Source organism: Microcaecilia unicolor, chromosome 7 (genome assembly GCF_901765095.1).
Source record: "Microcaecilia unicolor chromosome 7, aMicUni1.1, whole genome shotgun sequence".
NCBI classification, from domain to species: Eukaryota; Metazoa; Chordata; class Amphibia; order Gymnophiona; family Siphonopidae; genus Microcaecilia; species Microcaecilia unicolor.
The window spans coordinates 21,411,236-21,434,321 of NC_044037.1; the positions used below are offsets into that span (position 1 = coordinate 21,411,236).

General features: G+C 49.2%; 1 protein-coding gene across 1 annotated transcript in view; it reads right to left on the bottom strand.

Annotated features, from left to right (window-relative positions):
• The window catches only part of LOC115474500 (phosphatidylinositol-binding clathrin assembly protein-like), a 186,718-nt gene that overhangs the window by 125,960 nt on the left and 37,672 nt on the right, over nt 1–23,086 (bottom strand). The window contains exon 4 of the mRNA XM_030209990.1: nt 8,777–8,852. Coding sequence (XP_030065850.1) covers nt 8,777–8,852 — 76 coding nt within the window. The remainder of the gene's footprint in view (nt 1–8,776; nt 8,853–23,086) is intronic.

The window sequence follows — 23,086 nt, forward strand, 5'->3', positions numbered from 1 at the left end:
GCAAAATGTCGCCTGAGCAAAAATGACATTTTGGGCCAACTTCCAGAAGCTGTAAAACTGGAAGTTTTAGTAGTACAAGGGGGATATTTGGAGAACCTGCACTACTTTTAGGGCTTAATGAACTGGCAAAACCCCATGTTCCTAGTCCTCTTACGTTTTGAATGGTTTAGGCTCAAACTTTGCCAAAAAAACGGCAAAAATCAATTTACAGCGATGTTGAGGCTGCTGTAGTTTCTAAACTAGTTGGCCTTTCAGGTTGATTTTTGGTAGGTGTACTAAATGCATGGCTGTAATGAGGCATTCCAATTTGCAGCACTTTCCTTCAAGTGGTTGAAAAATTATAAGCATTCAAAGTTGGTATAAAAAGCACAACAGCTCCTATTGGCTCTCAAGAGTCAGAGTTTTTCTCGGTCTCCACCTCTGGGAGATAGGCGCGAGCCGTCCGAGAATCCAGCAGAGCTCCTATGAATTCGAGTCTCTGCATTGGGAGAAGATGGGACTTTGGATAATTTATCACAAACCCCAGTAGCTCCAGTAGGCGAATAGTCATCTGCATGGACTGCAGGGCTCCTGCCTCGGATGTGTTCTTCACCAGCCAATCGTCGAGATATGGGAACACATGCACCCCCAGCCTGCGAAGTGCCGCTGCTACCACAGCTAGGCACTTTGTGAACACCCTGGGCGCAGAGGCGAGCCCAAAGGGTAGCACACAGTACTGGAAGTGGCGTGTGCCCAGCTGAAATCGCAGATACTGTCTGTGAGCTGGCAGTATCGGGATGTGAGTGTAGGCATCCTTCAAGTCCAGAGAGCATAGCCAATCGTTTTGCTGAATCATGGGGAGGAGGGTGCCCAGGGAAAGCATCCTGAACTTTTCTTTTACGAGATATTTGTTCAGGGCCCTTAGGTCTAGGATGGGACGCATCCCCCCTGTTTTCTTTTCCACAAGGAAGTACCTGGAATAGAATCCCAGCCCTTCTTGCCCGGATGGCACGGGCTCGACCGCATTGGCGCTGAGAAGGGCGGAGAGTTCCTCTGCAAGTACCTGCTTGTGCTGGAAACTGTAAGACTGAGCTCCCGGTGGACAATTTGGAGGTTTTGAGGCCAAATTGAGGGTGTATCCCTGCCGGACTATTTGCAGAACCCACTGATCGGAGGTTATGAGAGGCCACCTTTGGTGAAAAGCTATCAACCTCCCTCCGACCGGCAGGTCGCCCGGCACTGACACTGGGATGTCGGCTATGCTCTGCTGGAGCCAGTCAAAAGCTCGCCCCTTGCTTTTGCTGGGGAGCCGCGGGGCCTTGCTGAGGCGCACGCTGCTGACGAGAGCGAGTGCGCTGGGGCTTAGCCTGGGCCGCAGGCTGTCGGGAAGGAGGATTGTACCTACGCTTACCAGAAGCATAGGGACCAGTCTTCCTTCCCCCGAAAAATCTTCTACCTGTAGAGGTAGATGCTGAAGGCTGCCGGCGGGAGAACTTGTCGAATGCGGTGTCCCGCTGGTGGAGAGACTCTACCACCTGCTCGACTTTTTCCCCAAAAATGTTGTCCGCACGGCAAGGCGAGTCCGCAATCCGCTGCTGGAGTCTATTCTCCAGGTCGGCGGCACGCAGCCATGAGAGCCTGCGCATCACCACACCTTGAGCAGCGGCCCTGGACGCAACATCAAAGGTGTCATACACCCCTCTGGCCAGGAATTTTCTGCACGCCTTCAGCTGCCTGACCACCTCCTGAAAAGGCTTAGCTTGCTCAGGGGGAGAGCTGTCCACCAAGCCCGCCAACTGCCGCACATTGTTCCGCATGTGTATGCTCGTGTAGAGCTGGTAGGACTGAATTTTGGCCACGAGCATAGAAGAATGGTAGGCCTTCCTCCCAAAGGAGTCCAAGGTTCTAGAGTCCTTGCCCGGGGGCGCCAAAGCATGCTCCCTAGAACTCTTAGGCCTTCTTTAGGGCCAAATCCACAACTCCAGAGTCGTGAGGCAAGCTGAGTGTGCATCAGCTCTGGGTCCCCATGGATCCGGTACTGGGACTCGATCTTCTTGGGAATGTGGGGATTACTTAGATGGCTTGGTCCAGTTCGCCAGCAATGTCTTTTTCGAGGACATGATGCATGGGTACTGTGGACGCTTCCTTAGGTGGAGAAGGATAGTCCAGGAGCTCAAACATTTCAGCCCTGGGCTCGTCCTCCACAACCACCGGGAAGGGGATGGCCGTAGACATCTCCCGGACAAAGGAAGCGAAAGACAGACTCTCAGGAGGAGAAAGCTGCCTTTCAGGAGAGGGAGTGGGATCAGAAGGAAGACCTTCAGACTCCTCGTCAGAGAAATATCTGGGGTCTTCTTCGTCCTCCCACGAGGCCTCACCCTCGGTGTCAGACACAAGTTCACGGACCTGTGTCTGCAACCTCGCCAGGCTCGACTCCGTGGAGCCACGTCCACGATGGGGGCGTCGAGAGGTAGACTCCCTCGCCCGCATCGGCGAAGCTCCCTCCACCGACGTAGTCGGGGAGCCTTCCTGGGAGGTGGCCGCGGTCGGCACCGCACGCGGTACCGACGTCGGGGACCTCAACCTGGGCGATGGACCAGCCGGCGCCACGCTCGACGGTACCGGAGGCGCAAGCACCGCCGGTACCGGAGGGGTAGGGCGCAACAGCTCTCCCAGAATCTCTGGGAGAATGGCCCGGAGGCTCTCGTTCAGAGTGGCTGCAGAAAAAGGCTGAGAGGTCGATGCAGGCGTCGACGTCAGAACCTGTTCCGGGCTGTCCAGAGTGGAGCGCATCGACACCTCCTGAACAGAGGGTGAGCGGTCCTCTCGGTGCCGATGCCTGCTGGGTGCCGAATCCCTCGGCGACCCAGAGCTCTCGGTGCCGACATGGGGAGGAGACCGGTGTCGATGCTTCTTCGACTTCTTCCGAAGCATGTCACCGGAGCTCCCCGGCACCGACGAGGAGGACGTAGAATCCATCCGTCGCTTCCTCGGGGCCGAGACCGAAGAGGGTCGATCCCGGGGGGGCTGTACCGCAGGAGCCCTCAGGGTAGGAGGAGACCCACCCGAAGGCTCACCGCCACCAGCAGGGGAATGGACAGCCCTCACCTGCACTCCTGACGATGCACCTCCGTCCGACGACATCAGCAGACGAAGTCTCGGTACCACCGACGTCGATGCAGTCGCCCGATGCCTCAGCGCCGATGCAGAGGTCCGATGCCTCGATGCAGTCGATGGAGCGGCAGCCAAGGAAGATGGTCCGGACGCTGACGACGTCGATGCACTCGATGCCTCCGGTGCCGATGTCGACGAAGAGCCCGAGAACAAAACGTTCTACTGGGCTAATCTCGCTACCTGAGTCCGCCTTTGTAACAGGGAACACAGACTGCAGTTCTGAGGGCGGTGCTGGGCCCCTAGACACTGAAGACACGCAGAGTGCCTATCAGTGAGCGAGATTACCCGGGCGCACTGGGTGCACTTCTTGAAGCCGCTGGAAGGCTTCGATGTCATGGGCGGAAAAATCACGCCGGCGAAATCAAAGGCCGAAATGGCGAAAATTGAAGCACCAAAATTTAAAGGGAGAAAAATCTCGACCGAGGCCAAACTAGGCCTACCCCGACAACGAAAGAAAACTTACGGGGCAAAAGTTGAGAAAATTACGGGAAGGGCAGAAAACCCGAAAGGGTCTTCCGGAACACTTCCGGAGCGCTTCCCGAACTTTTTAAAAGAAAAACAAGGAAAACACACGTCGAAAAGGACGCGCGAGGTCGACTCTCTGGGGCACGAACGGCGTAACACGACGGTACCGAGCGCGGACGAAAGAAGACTGGCCGGCTCGAGCCGGTTTCGGGCGGGAAGACGGCCGCGCATGCGCGGTGCGCATGGGCGCGCGAGGACTAGCAAAGGCCTTTGCTAGTAAACTTTCCGATGGAGGGGGCTGCCGAGGACGTCAACCCATCAGTGAGAACAAGCAGCCTGCTTGTCCTCGGAGAAATATATATATATATATATTAGTGAGGCTCATATTTAGGCACAAAAGAACTGCTGCAAGTGTGTACTGGCACTTCGTTTCCTTTCGAAATGAGCACAAAAAAGCTGCGATTACCTGCACGCCCTGGCCCACCCCATCCCCCATTTGTTGTAGTTTCCTACATACAGTGGTGGAAATAAGTATTTGATCCCTTGCTGATTTTGTAAGTTTGCCCACTGACAAAGACATGAGCAGCCCATAATTGAAGGGTAGGTTATTGGTAACAGTGAGAGATAGCACATCACAAATTAAATCCGGAAAATCACATTGTGGAAAGTATATGAATTTATTTGCATTCTGCAGAGGGAAATAAGTATTTGATCCCCCACCAACCAGTAAGAGATCTGGCCCCTACAGACCAGGTAGATGCTCCAAATCAACTCGTTACCTGCATGACAGACAGCTGTCGGCAATGGTCACCTGTATGAAAGACACCTGTCCACAGACTCAGTGAATCAGTCAGACTCTAACCTCTATAAAATGGCCAAGAGCAAGGAGCTGTCTAAGGATGTCAGGGACAAGATCATACACCTGCACAAGGCTGGAATGGGCTACAAAACCATCAGTAAGACGCTGGGCGAGAAGGAGACAACTGTTGGTGCCATAGTAAGAAAATGGAAGAAGTACAAAATGACTGTCAATCGACAAAGATCTGGGGCTCCACGCAAAATCTCACCTCGTGGGGTATCCTTGATCATGAGGAAGGTTAGAAATCAGCCTACAACTACAAGGGGGGAACTTGTCAATGATCTCAAGGCAGCTGGGACCACTGTCACCACGAAAACCATTGGTAACACATTACGACATAACGGATTGCAATCCTGCAGTGCCCGCAAGGTCCCCCTGCTCCGGAAGGCACATGTGACGGCCCGTTTGAAGTTTGCCAGTGAACACCTGGATGATGCCGAGAGTGATTGGGAGAAGGTGCTGTGGTCAGATGAGACAAAAATTGAGCTCTTTGGCATGAACTCAACTCGCCGTGTTTGGAGGAAGAGAAATGCTGCCTATGACCCAAAGAACACCGTCCCCACTGTCAAGCATGGAGGTGGAAATGTTATGTTTTGGGGGTGTTTCTCTGCTAAGGGCACAGGACTACTTCACCGCATCAATGGGAGAATGGATGGGGCCATGTACCGTACAATTCTGAGTGACAACCTCCTTCCCTCCGCCAGGGCCTTAAAAATGGGTCGTGGCTGGGTCTTCCAGCACGACAATGACCCAAAACATACAGCCAAGGCAACAAAGGAGTGGCTCAGGAAGAAGCACATTAGGGTCATGGAGTGGCCTAGCCAGTCACCAGACCTTAATCCCATTGAAAACTTATGGAGGGAGCTGAAGCTGCGAGTTGCCAAGCGACAGCCCAGAACTCTTAATGATTTAGAGATGATCTGCAAAGAGGAGTGGACCAAAATTCCTCCTGACATGTGTGCAAACCTCATCATCAACTACAGAAGACGTCTGACCGCTGTGCTTGCCAACAAGGGTTTTGCCACCAAGTATTAGGTCTTGTTTGCCAGAGGGATTAAATACTTATTTCCCTCTGCAGAATGCAAATAAATTCATATACTTTCCACAATGTGATTTTCCGGATTTAATTTGTGATGTGCTATCTCTCACTGTTACCAATAACCTACCCTTCAATTATGGGCTGCTCATGTCTTTGTCAGTGGGCAAACTTACAAAATCAGCAAGGGATCAAATACTTATTTCCACCACTGTATATAATTTGAATGCATTTAACTTGAACACATGATGAAATGTCATGAGATGAAATGTCTGTGGTGGTGAGGTGTCACGTGATGAAGTGGTAGATTAAGGTGATGAACACATTGTTCTTCTGCCCCTAAATATGAGACTCACAAACATTTTGGGAATAAGAATTTTTAGCGAGGCTCATATTTAGGCACAAAAGAACAAGCCCATTCCACTCCATTTGCTGCAAGTTTTCCAAACCAATAAGTTGCAAGATCCGAGACAACATGGTTTTACCAAAGGTAAATCATGCCAAACGAACCTCATTGAATTCTTTGATTGGGTGACTGGAGAACAGAATCAGGAACATGCAATAGATGTAATCTACTTAGATTTCAGCAAAGCTTTTGACACGGTTCCCCACAGGAGGCTCTTGAATAAACTTGACAGGCTGAAGATAAGACCCGACGTGATGAACATGATTAGGAACTGGTTGACGGACAGACGCCAGAGGGTGGTGGTAAATGGAATTTGTTCGGATGAGGGAAAGGTGACTAGTGGAGTGCCTCAGGGATCGGGTGCCGGGGTCGATTCTGTTCAATATATTTGTGAGTGACATTGCTGAAGGAAGGGTTAGAAGGTAAAGTATGCCTTTTTGTGGATGACACCAAGATTTGTAAGAGTGGACACCACGGAGGGAGTGAAAAACATGAAAAAAGATCTGCAGAAGCTAGAAGAATGGTCTAATGTTTGGCAATTAAAATTCAATGCAAAGAAATGCAAAAGTGATGCACTTAGTGAGTAGAAATCCATGGGAGGTGAGAGTCTGATATGTACAGACAGGGATTGGGGGTGATAGTATCTGAGGATCTGAAGGCGACGAAATAGTGTGACAAGGCGGTGGCCGTAGCCAGAAGGTTGTTAGGCCGTATAGAGAGAGGTGTGACCAGAAGAAGAAAGGAGGTGTTGATACCCCTCTACAAGTCGTTGGTGAGGCCCCACCTGGAGTATTGTGTTCAGTTTTGGAGGCTGTATCTTGCTAAGGATATAAAAAAAATTGAAGCGGTGCAAAGAAAAGCTACAAAAATGATATGGGATTTGCGTTACAAAACGTTGCTGACCTGAACATGTATACCCTGGAGGAAAGGAGAAACAGGGGTGATATGATACAGACGTTCAAATATTTGAAAGGTATTAATCCGCAAACTGAATCTGTTCCAGAGACGGGAAGGCGGTAGAACTAGAGGACATGAAATGAGGTTGAAGGGGGGCAGACAAGAAAAATGTCAGGAAGCATTTTTTCAGAGAGAGTGGTGGATACTTGGAATGCCCTCCCATGGGAGGTGGAGATGAAAATGGTAACGGAATTCAAAAATGCATGGGATAAACATAAAGGAATCCTGTTCGGAAGGAATGGATCCTCAGAAGCTTAGCGGAGATTGGGTGGCAGCACCGGTGGTTGGGAGGTGGGGCTAGTACTGGGCAGACTTCTACAGTCTGTGCTCTGAAAATGGTAGATACAAATCAAGGTCAGGCATACATATAAAGTAGCAAATATGAGTTTATCTTGTTGGGCAGACTGGATGGACTGTACAGGTCTTTTTCTGCTGTCACCTACCATGTTACTATGCTATGTATGTTACTATGTAAGCATATTATTTGAATACACTTAGCTTGAATAAATAAAGTGTCACCAAAATATTAAAGTTTGTCTCCCCATACCAGCAGAAGGGACGCAGAGAATCTATTGGACAGGACAGGTCTAGCAGGATAATAAGGAAGCACATTTATAACAAATACCACCTTTGGATAATTTTTAGGTTGTCCAGGTCTCAGAATCTGCAGACTTGATACATCTTCCTTTCCAAATGCTGTCTTATTGCTGCTGCCTCCACCAAAGAATATCAATTCTTCTCCTAAGCTGGCATATTTTAAACTGTATGGTGAGGGACTCCAGTGCTCATCTTGAAACCACGAGACTAACACCAGCATTCCTGAACCACAAAGCTTAATCCTAAAGCAAGCTGTGTATGCCAATGTAAAAGAGCTCTTGTTTCACTGGTGGCATTGTGGGTAAGAATTCACAGGTGTCAAGGTGCAATTTTTAGGCACTATGGCAACCTATAAAATCCCCTCCCCCCTAAAAAGGGAGCTTTTGTTTCCTTTGCCATATTCGCAAATTGGACTTTCGTAAATATCATTGGCTCCCAGTGGAAAAACATATTCTCTTTAAACTTCTCATTCTCACCTTTAAAGGCATGTAGGTTAGGCCAACCATCCTATTTAGCTGCTTTCACTATTCCCTATTCACCAATCCATTTGCTTCATTCCATTAACGATCACCACCTAGTGTTTCCTAGACCACGCAATGCTCAATTAGAAACTTCCAGGCATCATGCTTTTTTCTTTGCTACCTCCTCACTCTGGAATCCATTGCCTTTGAACATTCATGCTGAACTGTCCTTTAAAGCTTTTAAAATCACTGTTAAAACATGGGTCTTTCAACAAGCCTTTGGTATAGGTTAGGGTAGCTGCCCCGACTGGTGATCACTTGTCAGTAAAATATTCCTTCCCTAACACTGTCCTTGTTCCAGGACCAACTTCTCCCTGGTTTCCCCCTGGTTTTGTCTATGTTGACTATTTTAACATGTTTGCAATGCTTTCCTGTCATGACTTTGTAGTTCCTTTCATATGATTTTTGACATTGATTTTACTTTGTATACCACTTGGTTCTACCAGTTAGGCCAGGTGGTATAAGTCGTCAAACAATTTTACCAGAAAAAAGGAGACACCTAGAATAACCAAATACAGCTATTTTAGAATTTATAACTCTAAAAATCCCATTGTGCCTTTAAGAGTTTATTGGAAACGGCCAAGAAAGAAGAATGGACTACCACTAGAGTGCCCAGTCAAGACCATGAAAAAAAATTAGACTTGTCTGGGTTCAATAGTGCCCCCTGGCCTCCATAACCTTTTACTTTAAAATCAAGAGACAACTCATGTTTTGTAAAGAGAGAGACTACTACTTTTTAACAAAACAGCTTTAAAAATGTAACATCGTAAATAAATTCTCACCCTGCATGGCACTTTTATCCAAGAAGTTGTTTAGATTAAATAATGTGTTTCGGGAAGCAAGATACTGGATAAAACGCTGTAGAGAAAAAAAAAACAAATAAATGGATCAGTGAAATATAAACCTTGGAACACTTCCAACTGTTTCTTTTTTTTTTTTTAAAGCTTTTCAACATGCACTTTATAAGAAAAGGACCATAACCAAGAAGAAACAATACCCAATCCACAGGAGGGAAAATAAAGTCTTAAAGTCCTCATCCTAGAGGCAGAACACACACAAAAAAATATATGACAGAAACATTAGGGAATAAACCCCTCACTACACAGCCAATTACATTATTACCCCAATAGTTCCTTTAATCCTTTTTCTGACCAACAGACACTTATTTAATTGTAGTGCATCAAAGAATACACATATCTCTTACGCCTAAAAGCGACAACACCTGAAAGGGTAACATAAGAAACACACTGCCCCCAACTCAAGTGTACATGCCTTTGGGGCAAGAAACTACTCCCTACATTCTTGCTTAGAACTCAAAACACCTGTACTTGATGTCCACTGTGATGGAAAAGGGGGTAATCATGCTTTGTGATTTGTATTGCTGCCCTATGACACTTTTCCCTTGGTTGGCCAGCAGGTGGTGCTTGTCCTCTGCATTATAACTGTAACAGAGGTCTGTTTTCTTTTTAGCTACATTTCCCAAAAGAGAAAAGTAGCTTGCAGTGTCATTGGTCAAACATCCTTAGTGCTAATGCTCTGTGCTCAGACTGGCCCTGAAGCCAAAGACCTAGCCTAGAATGTGCTAGAATACCTCAGTCTCAGTTGAGAGTGTAGAGGGAGTAGACCTGATTAAAAACTTTCACCGTTCACTCTTCTACTTTTTTGTGATAATAAACCTATTAGTTTAACAACTCTATTGTCCTGGACAAAGAATCCTGTCAGTTTGTGTCTGTGGGTGTTTTCTAGGAAATATGGGACTACTAGGATTATGGCCCCAGTGCCCCTAGAAACCACAGGGGAAATAACTTTAGGGTGGGAGAACTTGTCCAGAGGTAAGCAGGACCCAACAGGTGGGTGGAGGGTATACCAGTGTAGGGTCACATACACAGGTGCAGGCGGACCTTGGCAGTGTTGGGTCAGACCCTCCAGACAGCCACAGGGTTAACCCCAAGTGGGTGCTATGGGTATCGCTGAGGCGTTACATGACATCCACAAAATACTCTCTATACTCAAGGTAGGCGTTAAAAACCAGTAATTTACCCTTCTCTGAGGGCAACAATAGCCATCAAAGTGGATCTATAAGAAATAACATCCTGAGATTCTTCTAGAAAAGCGGTTAAAAGTTACTGCTCTCAGGAGTACTAGTCTCAATTGTACGCTCCCCCCCCCCCCCCCCCCCAACCAGACTTCTGCTTCTCTGAGAAAGTTTTATGAATGTAGAAAACATTTAACACAGCTAACAGACTCTAGGTTAGAAAGCTTAACACCACAAAATATTTCCTCAACAAAATATCTGGTACCAGTAAATATTCTAGGAAAATTCAGAAAACTAAGATTATTTATATGAAGTGAATTATCTAAGGCTTCTAATGAATGGCAGACACAAAGACTATCCTTTATGGCAATTACACCTATTGCCTGCAAGGCCTTAACCTGCAAATCCACCAATTTCAAATGCTTTTCAAAGTTGTGATTTGGAATCCAAATCCTGAAACATGGACGCAGCACTCTCTGTGAAGGAGCAGAGATTCGTAACAATTCACCAAGGCATTTCTTCAGATCTAGAAACAACTCTCCAGATGCCTAGCAAGGAAGCCTCTTTGCCAGACCTATATTGAACAAAATACTCAGAAAAGGAACTAGAACCAGAGAGGCATTTAGTTTCAATACTTTCCCACAGGGACTCCCCATCACTTATTCCTTCAAAGGCAAGACTCTCTGTTGGAGTTCCTCAGGGATCTGTCCTTGGACCCCTTCTTTTCTCAATCTACACCTCCTCCCTGGGTTCCCTAATCTCCTCCCATGGGTTCCAATACCATCTTTATGCTGATGACACCCAGCTTTATATCTCCACACCAGACATCATTGCAGAAATCCAGGCTAAAGTATCGGCCTGCTTAGCCGACATTGCGACCTGGATGTCCAACCGCCACTTGAAACTGAACATGGCCAAGACCGAGCTTATTGGCTTATTGTCTTCCCTCCCAAACCCACTTCTCCTCTCCCTCCACTCTCTATCTCTGTTGATAACAACCTCATCGTCCCCGTCTCATCTGCCCGCAACCTCGGGGTCATCTTTGACTCCTCCCTCTCCTTCTCTGCGCAAATCCAGCAGATAGCCAAGACCTGTCGCTTCTTCCTCTATAACATCAGCAAAATTCGCCCCTTCCTGTCTGAGCACACCACCCAAACTCTCATCCATTCTCTCATTACCTCTCGCCTTGACTACTGCAACCTACTCCTCACTGGCCTCCCATTTTGCCACCTGTCCCCCTTTCAGTCCGTTCAAAACTCTGCTGCACGTCTTATCTTCTGCCTGAACCGGTACACTCATATCACCCCTCTCCTCAAGTCACTTCACTGGCTTCCGATCAGGTACCGCATACAGTTTAAGCTTCTCCTTTTAACCTACAAATGCACTCGATCTACAGCCCCTCCCTACCTCTTTACCCTCATCTCCCCTTACATTCCTACCCGTAACCTTCGTTCTCAAGACAAATCCCTCCTGTCAGTACCCTTCTCCACCACCGCAAACTCCAGGCTCCGCCCTTTCTGCCACGCCTTACCCCATGCCTGGAATAAACTCCGAGCCCATACGCCAGGCCCCCTCCTTACCCATCTTCAAAGCCTTGCTCAAAGCCCACCTCTTCAATGTCGCCTTCAGCACCTAACCATCATACCTCTATTCAGGAAACCTGGACTGCCCCTACTTGACATTTCGCCCTTTAGATTGTAAGCTCCTTGGAGCAGGGACTGTCTTTATGTTCAATTTATGTTAATCTGTACAGCGCTGCGTAATCCTAGTAGCGCTCTAGAAATGTTAAGTAGTAGTAGTAGTGAAGTAAGTGTCTAAGGTAGGGGGTGGGCAACTATGATCCTTGAGGACCACAACCCAGTAGGGTTTTCAAGATTTCCAAAACAAATATACATGAGATTGCGTACAAGAAAAGGTAAAATTTTGTATCATACCTGATAATTTTCTTTCCATTAATCATAGCTGATCAATCCATAGACTGGTGGGTTGTGTCCATCTACCAGCAGGTGGAGATAGAGAGCAAACTTTTGCCTCCCTATATGTGGTCATGTGCTGCCGGAAACTCCTCAGTATGTCGATATCAAAGCTCCATCCGCAGGACTCAGCACTTAGAGAATTACACCCACGAAGGGACACTCTGCCCAGCTCACCACCGCCGAAACGGGGGAGGGGAATTAACCCAGCTCATCCCCACACAAGTGGGGGAGGGGAATCCGTCCAGCTCATCCCCGCGGAGCAGGGGAGGGACACCACACCCGCCGATGCGGGGGGATCTGGCTTATCCTGCAACCGCGGGAGGAGCTGACTGACCCTAACACCGCCGAAGCGGGAGGGGTACAAAGCTGCCCTACAGCCGCACGAAGCGGGAGGGAGTGCCGGCAGAATTTAAATCTCAATCCAGCCCCATAAAACGGAGGGGAGAGGAATGCAGCAGCTCACTGTAACACAAACTCGTCTCAACTCTTGAAGAATCCAAGTGAAAAAACTTGAACACGAAGTCTTTCTGAAGTAACTGAAGACTAAACTTGAACCTGAAATGCAACCAGAATAAAAACAGTACAGATATCTGGGAGGGGCTATGGATTGATCAGCTATGATTAATGGAAAGAAAATTATCAGGTATGATACATAATTTTACCTTCCATATCATCAAGCTGATCAATCCATAGACTGGTGGGATGTACAGAAGCAGTACTCACCCAGGGCGGGACATTGAAATCCCTGACCTCAACACTGAAGCTCCAAACCGGGCCTCCGCCCGTGCAGCCACAGTCAAGCGGTAATGCTTGGAGAATGTATGAGCCGAAGCCCAAGTTGCCGCCTTGCATATCTCTTCCAAGGAGACGGACCCGGCCTCTGCCATCGAGGCCGCCTGAGCTCTAGTGGAGTGAGCCTTCAGCTGGATAGGCGGCACCTTCCCCGCGGCCACATAAGCCGCTGCAATGGCTTCCTTGACCTATCTTGCCACTGTAGGCTTAGCAGCCTGCAGACCCTTACGAGGACCTGCAAACAGGACAAACAGATGATCCGATTTCCGGAACTCATTGGTCACTTCCAAGTATCTGATGATGACTCGTCTCACATCCAGATATTTAAGAGCAGAGTACTCCTCTGGGTAGTCCTCCCTACGAAAGGAAGGGAGACAGAGCTGCTGATTCACATGGAAGCGAGAAACAATCTTGGGCAGGAAGGAAGGCACTGTGCGAATAGTCACTCCTGCCTCAGTGAACTGCAGAAAGGGCTCTCGACATGAGAGCGCCTGGAGCTCGGAAACTCTTCTGGCTGAAGTGATAGCCACCAAAAAGACTGCTTTCAACGTCAGGTCTTTCAGAGATGCCCTCGACAAGGGTTCAAAAGGCGGCTTATGCAATGCTCTTAGCACCAGGTTGAGATTCCACGCAGGCACCACAGAGTGCAGAGGAGGGCGCAGGTGATTAACTCCCTTGAGAAAGCGCACCACATCTGGCTGCGAAGCCAGGGAAGCACCCTTCAGGCGGCCCCTGAAGCAAGCCAGAGCCGCTACCTGGACTTTAAGGGAACTGAGCGACAGGCCTTTCTCCAGACCTTCTTGCAGGAACGCCAACACTGAAGAAATTGGAGCAGTGAAGGGAGAAAGTGAGCCTGCTTCACACCACGCTGCAAATATACGCCAAACCCTGGCGTAAGCAGTAGAAGTAGAGCGCTTCCTCGCTCTCAGCATAGTGGCGATGACCTTGTCTGAGAAGCCCTTCTTTCTCAGACACTGCCGCTCAATAGCCAGGCCGTAAGACCAAAGGGGGAGGGATCCTCCATCACCACGGGACCCTGATGTAACAGGCCCTGCTCCACTGGCAGCCGCAGAGGATCGTCGACTGAGAGCCTGATCAAGTCCGCATACCAGGGACGTCTGGGCCAATCCGGACCCACCAGGATTACCCTGCCGGGATGCTTTGCCACCCGGTCTAGCACCCTGCCCAACATGGGCCAGGGCGGGAACACATAGAGAAGCTCTTGAGTCGGCCACTGTTGGAGAAGAGCATCTACTCCCAGGGATCGAGGGTCCCGTCCTCTGCTGAAAAAGCGCGGCACTTGGCAATTGGCCGATGACGCCATCAGATCTAGGCTCGGCTGGCCCCAGCGCTTCGTGATGTCCAAGAACGCCTGAGCAGATAGCTGCCACTCTCCGGGCTCCAAGGTATGGCGACTGAGAAAGTCCGCCTTGACATTCATGACTCCGGCAATGTGGGCCGCCGACAGCTGCTCCAGGTTCGCTTCTGCCCACTGGCATAGATTCATAGCCTCCTTGGCTAGAGGGGCGCTCTTGGTACCTCCCTGGCGGTTGACATAGGCCACAGCCGTGGCATTGTCTGACAGGACCCGTACCGGCTTCAACACCAGTACCGGGATGAACTCCAAAAGCGCCAACCGAATGGCTCTGAGTTCCAGGAGGTTGATAGACCACTTTGCCTCTGCAGGAGACCAGAGCCCCTGCGCTGTCCTTCCCAAGCAGTGGGCTCCCCAGCCCGACAAAGAGGCGTCCGTCGTGACGACAATCCACTCCGGGGTCACCAGAGGCATTCCCGCAGACAACTTGTCTGTTTGCATCCACCAGCTCAGCGCCTTGCGCACTGCTGGGTCCAAGGGAAGGCGCACAGCATAATCCTCCGACATCGGAGTCCAGCGCTGCAGCAGAGATTGTTGTAGTGGTCTCATATGAGCCCTGGCCCAGGGCACTACTTCCATCGTAGCCGTCATAGAGCCCAACAGCTGCACATAGTCCCAAGCCCGAAGAGGAGAGGCTACTAGGAACTGGTCCACCTGAGCCTGAAGCTTGACAATCCGATTGTCTGGCAGGAACACTCTGCCCACTTGGGTGTCGAATCGAACTCCCAGATACTCCAGGGACTGAGTCGGGCGCAGCTGGCTTTTCTCCCAGTTGATGATCCATCCCAGGGAGCTCAAAAGAGCAACTACCCGGTCCACAGCTTTGCCGCACTCTGCATAAGAGGGGGCTCGGATCAACCAGTCGTCCAGATAAGGATGGACTTGTATTCCTTCCTTTCGCAGGAAGGCCGCGATGACCACCATTACTTTGGAAAAGGTCCGCGGAGCAGTAGCCAACCCGAACGGGAGGGCTCTGAACTGGAAGTGTCGGCCCAGGACTGCAAAACGCAGAAAGCGTTGATGAGGAGGCCAGATGGGAATATGCAAGTACGCTTCCTTGATGTCCAAGGATGCCAGGTACTCCCCTGCCTTCACTGCCGCTATAACAGAGCGGAGAGTCTCCATGCGAAAGTGCCGCACTTTCAAGGCCCGATTGACCCCTTTGAGGTCGAGGATAGGCCGGACAGAACCTCCTTTCTTTGGTACCACAAAGTAAATGGAGTAACGCCCCTTGCCAAGCTGACTTTCTGGCACCGGAACGACCGCACCCAGGCGGATCAGATTGTCCAAAGTCTGCTGCACTGCCACAGCTTTGACCGGAGACTTGCAGGGAGAGAGTACAAACCCGTCTCTTAAGGGTCGGCAGAACTCTAGCTTGTAGCCGTCTCTGATGACTTCCAGCACCCAAGCGTCTGAAGTTATTGTGGTCCACTCGCCCAGAAACGAGGACAGCCGTCCTCCAATCTGCACTGGGGCGTGGACCAAGGCCCCGTCATTGGGCACGAGACCCTGGGGGAGGACCGGAGGGAGCACCTCCGGGACGGCGGTCTCTGCGAAAGGAATGCTGCTTGGGGGAGAAATTCCTCTTAAAGGAAGAGGGGGCAGAGGAACCCGACCTGCCCGGGCGGTACCGACGGGCTTCCTGAAACCGTCCTCTGGAGGTACCGGGACGAGTACTAGCCCGAGCCCTGACCTCTGGTAACTTCTTGCCCTTAGACGTGCCGAGATCGGTCACGATTTTGTCCAGCTCGACCCCAAAGAGCAGCTTGCCTTTAAAAGGCAATCTAGCCAGGCGGGATTTAGAGGCGTGGTCAGCAGACCAATGTTTCAGCCAAAGCCACCACCGCGCAGAGATTGTCTGAGCCATGCCTTTAGCTGAGGCCCTCAAGACATCATACAGCAAGTCTGCCAAATAGGCTAAGCCCGATTCCAGGGCCGGCCAATCAGCCCTCAAGGAATGATCCGAGGGGGTAGCCCGCTGCACCATAGTCAGGCACGCCCTGGCCACATAGGAGCCGCAAACTGAGGCCTGCAAACTTAAAGCAGCCGCCTCAAAAGACGACCTTAAGGCCGCCTCCAATCTTCTGTCTTGGGCGTCCTTTAGGGCCGTGCCACCTTCCACCGGCAACGCCGTTTTCTTAGTCACCGCAGTGATTAAAGAATCCACGGTAGGCCACAGATAGGCCTCACGTTCACTTTCAGTCAAAGGATAGAGGCGGGACATAGCCCTAGCCACTTTAAGGCTCGCTTCAGGGACATCCCATTGAGCCGAAATTAAGGTGTGCATGGCATCATGCACGTGGAAGGTTCTAGGCGGGCGCTTCGTCCCCAGCATAATGGCAGAGCCAACAGGGGCTGAGGGAGAGACGTCCTCCGGAGAGGAAATCTTCAAAGTGTCCATGGCCTGTATCAACAGGTTGGGCAAATCCTCTGAGCTAAAAAGCCGCGCTGCAGAGGGGTCATCCGCTCCATCCGAGCGGGGATCCGTCTCCTCCAAGGAATCCGCAAAGGACCGTTGGGAGAACTCAGATACGCTGCCCTCATCTACATCGGAGGAGACAAAGTCCTCCAAGGCCTGGGAATCAACCCGAGGGCGTTTACCTCTGGGAACCTCAACCTCTTTACCAGACGAGGGAGCAGGGGCAGCGTTTTGCATAAGGAAGGCCTGATAAGTACATAAGTAATGCCATACTGGGAAAAGACCAAGGGTCCATCGAGCCCAGCATCCTGTCCACGACAGCGGCCAATCCAGGCCAAGGGCACCTGGCAAGCTTCCCAAACATACAAACATTCTATACATGTTATTCCTGGAATTTTGGATTTTTCCAAGTCCGTTTAGTAGCAGTTTATGGACTTGTCCTTTAGGAAACCGTCCAACCCCTTTTTAAACTATGCTAAGCTAACCGCCTTCACCACTTTCTCCGGCAACGAATTCCAGAGTTTAATTACACGTTGGGTGAAGAAAACTTTTCTCCGATTTGTTTTAAATTTACTACACTGTAGTTTCATCGCATGCCCCCTAGTCCTAGTATTTTTGGAAAGCGTGAACAGAAGCTTCACATCCACCTGTTCCACTCCACTCATTATTTTATATACCTCTATCATGTCTCCCCTCAGCCGTCTCTTCTCCAAGCTGTATAGCCCTAGCCTCCTTAGTCTTTCTTCATAGGGAAGTCGTCCCATCCCCGCTATCATTTTAGTCGCTCTTCGCTGCACCTTTTCCAATTCTACTATATCTTTCTTGAGATGCGGCGACCAGAATTGAACACAATACTCAAGGTGCGGTCGCACCATGGAGCGATACAACGGCATTATAACATCCTCACACCTGTTTTCCATACCTTTCCTAATAATACCCAGCATTCTATTTGCTTTCTTAGCCGCAGCAGCACACTGAGCAGAAGGTTTCAGTGTGTTATCGACGACGACACCCAGATCCCTTTCTTGGTCCGTAACTCCTAACGTGGAACCTTGCATGACGTAGCTATAATTCGGATTCTTTTTTCCCACATGCATCACCTTGCACTTGCTCACATTAAACATCATCTGCCATTTAGCCGCCCAGTCTCCCAGTCTCGTAAGGTCCTCTTGTAATTTTTCACAATCCTGTCGTGATTTAACAACTTTGAATAACTTTGTGTCATCAGCAAATTTAATTACCTCGCTAGTTACTCCCATCTCTAAATCATTTATAAATATATTAAAAAGCAGCGGTCCTAGCACAGACCCCTGAGGAACCCCACTAACTACCCTTCTCCATTGTGAATACTGCCCATTTAACCCCACTCTCTGTTTCCTATCCTTCAACCAGTTTTTAATCCACAATAGGACATTTCCTCCTATCCCATGACCCTCCAATTTCCTCTGTAGCCTTTCATGAGGTACCTTGTCAAACGCCTTTTGAAAATCCAGATACACAATATCAACCGACTCCCCTTTGTCCACATGTTTGTTCACTCCTTCAAAGAATTGAAGTAAATTGGTCAGACAAGATTTCCCCACACAAAAGCCATGCTGACTTGGTCTCAGTAATCCATGTCCTCGGATGTGCTCTGTAATTTTGTTTTTAATAATAGCCTCTACCATTTTCCCAGGCACCGACGTCAGACTCACCGGTCTATAATTTCCCGGATCTCCCCTGGAGCCTTTTTTAAAAATGGGCGTTACATTGGCCACCCTCCAATCTTCCGGTACCACGCTCGATTTTAAGGATAAGTTGCATATCACTAGCAGTAGCTCCGCAAGCTCGTTTTTCAGTTCTATCAGTACTCTAGGATGAATACCATCCGGTCCAGGAGATTTACTACTCTTCAGTTTGCTGAACTGCAGCAGCAAAACAAACTCGGGGGAGAAACCCCCCAGACTGTGCACTTCCGCAGCCTGGGCTACAGCCCTAGACGCACCCTCAACCGGTGCTCGCAAGAGCGGGGGAGAGACATGCTGCGCATCCAAAATGGCGTCCGGCGCGACACTCCGCGAAGGAGCCGCGCGGGAAGAACGGCGCTTAACTTTAGCCGCTTTTGTGCCATCGCCCAAATTAAGGGCGTTCATGGCATTAATGTCTCCAACCTCAAGGGCGGCCCAAGAAGAAGCCGTCCGAGCCGTGTGGCCGGCCAAGATGGCGGAGGCGAGGAGCGGGGGATGGGCGTTTATGGCGGGAAAAACCGCCACGCCGGAGGAAGGACCGGGACATTCATCGGTCACGAAACTGTCACCCAACAAGGGCGAATCAGGCTTTAAGACCCCCGCATCCCCTCTAGAAGCGCTCAAGCGATCCGGGGAGCGACTCTTTGCGCCCTCGCCCTCCGACGCCATATGCCACGAGGAGAACCGCTATAAAAAGGTAAAAATTACCTGCTTGCCGCTCCGAGCTGTAACGACCTGGTGTCCCAGTGAGTAGCTGCAATAAACGTTTAAATAAACGTCGAAATAAACGCCTTTAAGGACGTTCAAAATTTTTTTTTTTTTTTTTAACGGAGCCAGCGGGAGGGGGGAGAAAAGGAGGGACCTGGCACCACCAGGTTTGCACTTGCTCAAAAGAGCCCTCAACCCCAGGCACTCAACAAAACCTAAGAATTAGGCTTGGAGGCCTAGCCAGAGCTGCTGCTGTGTGTGACCACCACCTGCTGAGATAGAGAACATACTGACGAGTTTCCAGCAGCACATGACCACATATAGGGAGGCAAAAGTTTGCTCTCTATCTCCACCTGCTGGTAGATGGACACAACCCACCAGTCTATGGATTGATTAGCTTGATGATATGGAAGTAGTGTATTCAAATACATCTCATGTATGCTCACTATGGAAATTTTGAAAACCCAATTGGGTTGTGGCCCTCAAGGACTATAGTTGTCCACCCCTAGTCTGACTCCAATGTTGAAACATACAAGGAGACAGAATGTATTAAGAGTGGGAATCCTGCTCGAACATGTGATGCAGCAATAAGATTTTTATCCATAGAGCCCCAGGTTACAGGTATAGAAACAGCTGGTGCTCTCTTCTTAAACTTTCCCAAGTAGACCAGGAACACAGACTCGCCCAACAGGAAATCCAAGCGGTCACATATTCCTTCAAAAACTCCAAACTATGTTCAAAGCTGCTCTGAAAGGGCTTCAAAGGGGCCAGACCTGTCCCTTTGGCAGACGTACCAAGTCACAAGAACTTAGCCCCAGACTCCAACTCACATGCCAAAACCCCCTCCTCTCACGCATTTGCAGGATGCATTAAGCAGTCCTTCATCCCTGCTCCCTATAGCGCTGCCCTCCTTCAATATTCCAGGTTGCCGGAGGCACTCAGTGTCAGTGAGGTAAGCACACCACCTTCAGCGGCCTGGAAGCTTTCCCTCTGCTGCAACATCCTGTCTCACCTATGTGAGGACAGGAAATTGTAGCAGAGGGACAATCTCCGGGGCGCCAAAGGAATGTGCTTACCTCACTGACTACTGGCGGCCTGGAACATTGTAAGAGGGAAGTGCTACAGTGAAGAGAGTGCTACTGCATCCTGCGGGGAGAGGGTGCAGGAAGCGAAATTCCACACCTGTGGAGTGGGGAAGGAAGGAAGAAAGAGCCACCACAACATCATGGGGAGGGGGGAATGATAGAGATGCAGGAGTGCAGGTGGGGGGGGGGGGGGGGGGGGGAGGGAAGAAGAGAGATACCAGACTGCAGGTTGGTGAGGGAAGAAGAGAGGCCAGACTGTTGGGGGGAGGAGGAGGAGGAAGGGGAGTGAGAGATACCATACCCACCACAAGAGAGAGGGAGAGCTAGAGGATGCAGGACCTGCAGGGAAAGAGAGAGTAGAAGAGTGTGAAGAAAATGAAATATGGTCAGGATCTGTGAAGGAAGAAGGAAGAGAAAGATACTGGACTCCCAAGAAGTGAGGTCAGGAGCAGGAAAGAGGGACCTTTGCTGAATTTCTAGGAAGGAAAGCATAAGGAAGGGGGGAGAGGAGAGATGCTGAACATGGGGAGAGAGACACACAGAGGGATGATGCCAGATTGGGGGAGGGGGATAGGGACACAAAAGGATGACATATGAGGTGGGATGGGGACACAGAGGAATGACGCCACATGTGGGAGGGAAGGGGGACAGAGAGGGATGACGCCACATGTGGGAGGGAAGGGGGACAGATAGGGATGACGCCACATGTGGGAGAGATGGGGAGACACAGAGGGATGATGCCACATGAGGGGGGATGGAGGGACACAGTAGGATGATGACACATGAGGCGGGATAGATGAACACAAAGGGAAGATACTGGATAGACAAGAATACAGACACGGAGAAGAGGAATACTTAACATGGTAGGAGGATAGGAGCAGAGGCAAAGGAAATACTAAACAGCGTTATAGTGACACAAAGGAGAAATGGATATGGAGAAACAAGAAATGCCAAATGGACCAAGAGGCCCTGGCAAAGGAGTTGAGAGAAGACAGAAGAAAGCAGAAACCAGAGACTGGGACCAACATGATGAGGAAATTTACATGACCAGACAGCATAAGTAACATAACATAACATAGTAAGTGATGGCAGATAAAGAAAGACCTGTACGGTCCATCCAGTCTGCCCAACAAGATAAACTCATTTTACTTGATAGGTAGAAAAAAATATTTTTATTTTTTTATTTATTGATTGGAATGTGTCAGTTTTTGGAATGTTTATCTGCCAGAATTAGTTTTAGACATGGCTGGGGTCAGCGAGAAAAAGGCCTTCAACCTCCAGCACTGCAGTGGTAAATCTACAGCACTGGGATGGGCCACCCTTGGCGTCTCTCCTTTAGTCGCACCCTAATGGTTGTAAGCTGTAGAATGCCTGGGTTTTGAAGTGAAAGGAGGAGGTGCCGCTGTCTCTCTCCTACATATGCTGCCAACTCAAGAGCTGGAACAAAGCAGTGGTAAAGACTTCCCTGGCTCCAATGAACAGCCTACTTGGCTTGCCAGCGATCAGTTTCTCTCCTTTAGTGAAAGTTTCCTAAGGGACTTCCAGAGATCTGATACTTTAACTTCTGTTTGAAATTGTCTGGATAAAGTCCTTGAAGGGAGACCTAAAATGTTCATAACTAGAACAGCAAAAATGCATGAAAAATTCTAAGAAAAGAAAGTTTCTATTAATATTAACCAAGTCATTATCAATGGCTATACTCTGATTTGGGATGTAACAGATCACAATAGACACTGAGGAAAGCTATAACAAGCTTCTCAACACTCCCATCTGCAGCAAAGTTTGAACGTTTATTTAAGACTATACTGTATAACAAACTGGTTGGTAGTAATCAACTGATTTGTAACGCATATACCAAACGTACACAATGCTGTACAGACACATATAAAGGATAGACTCTAGACTCAGACTTGGAGGTTACAGTCTAATCAAGACCAACAGACAAACACACTGAAGAGAACAAAGAATCTGAGTTAGGACAACTAAGGTATGACTAAGAAAATAAGGTGAGGATTAAACTGAAGATTATCCAGGCAACAAGAAATCCCACACGAATCTGTACTGGGACCGGTGATATTTAGCATATTTATAAATGATCTGGAAATTGGAACAAGTGAGGTGATTAAATTTGCAGATGACAAAACTATTCAAGGTTGTTAAAAACATGCAGACTTCATGAATAACTGCATGAAGACCTTAGGAAATTGGATGATTAGACATCCAAATGGCAGATGAAATTTAATGTGGACAAATGCAAAATGATGTACATTGGGAAGAACAATCCAAAGGTAAAAATTAGTTCTTACCTGATAATTTTCTTTCCATTAATCCCCACAGCATCTATCCCCTGGTAAGTCGGTTCCCTCTGCCGACTGAAGAAGTGCTCCACATTTGAACTGATCCTAGATGCCATCAAATTCAACCTTGGATGGCTCAAACAGCCCAGAATGACCTGAAAACCCTAATGCCCCAGCTCCTACAGGAGGGAATAGCTGACAAAGTCCGCCTGTACATTGTTCCTGCCCACAATGTGGACCATTAAAGGGCCTGCAGAGAAGTCTCTACCTAACAGACAGGCTGCATCCAGGACCACTGCCCAACTCCTGAAGCTGCCCTGCTTGTTTATGTACAACACTGCAGTGACACTGCTGATATCTCTGATAGTTTTCCCTCAGGAAGCAGCCCAAAACTCCCACAGAACTAGGTAGACCCTCAGGAAGCAGCCAAAACTCCCACAGAACTAGGTAGACCACTAGACCTCCAAGTGACTGATGGACCAGGAAAGCCTCCTGGCTTGACCACGTGCCCTGTACTCCTCGAACCAGGCAGTGAACTCCCCAACCTCCAACTTTGAGGCCACAAACCCCAGGAGCTGCAAGTAGTCCCCAAACCGTGGGCTGTGGGTGATCGCACAATCTGCGCAGCCGTGCCTATGGCTTCTTCACCCCGCTCCCCCATAAAAATTATCCCTCCAG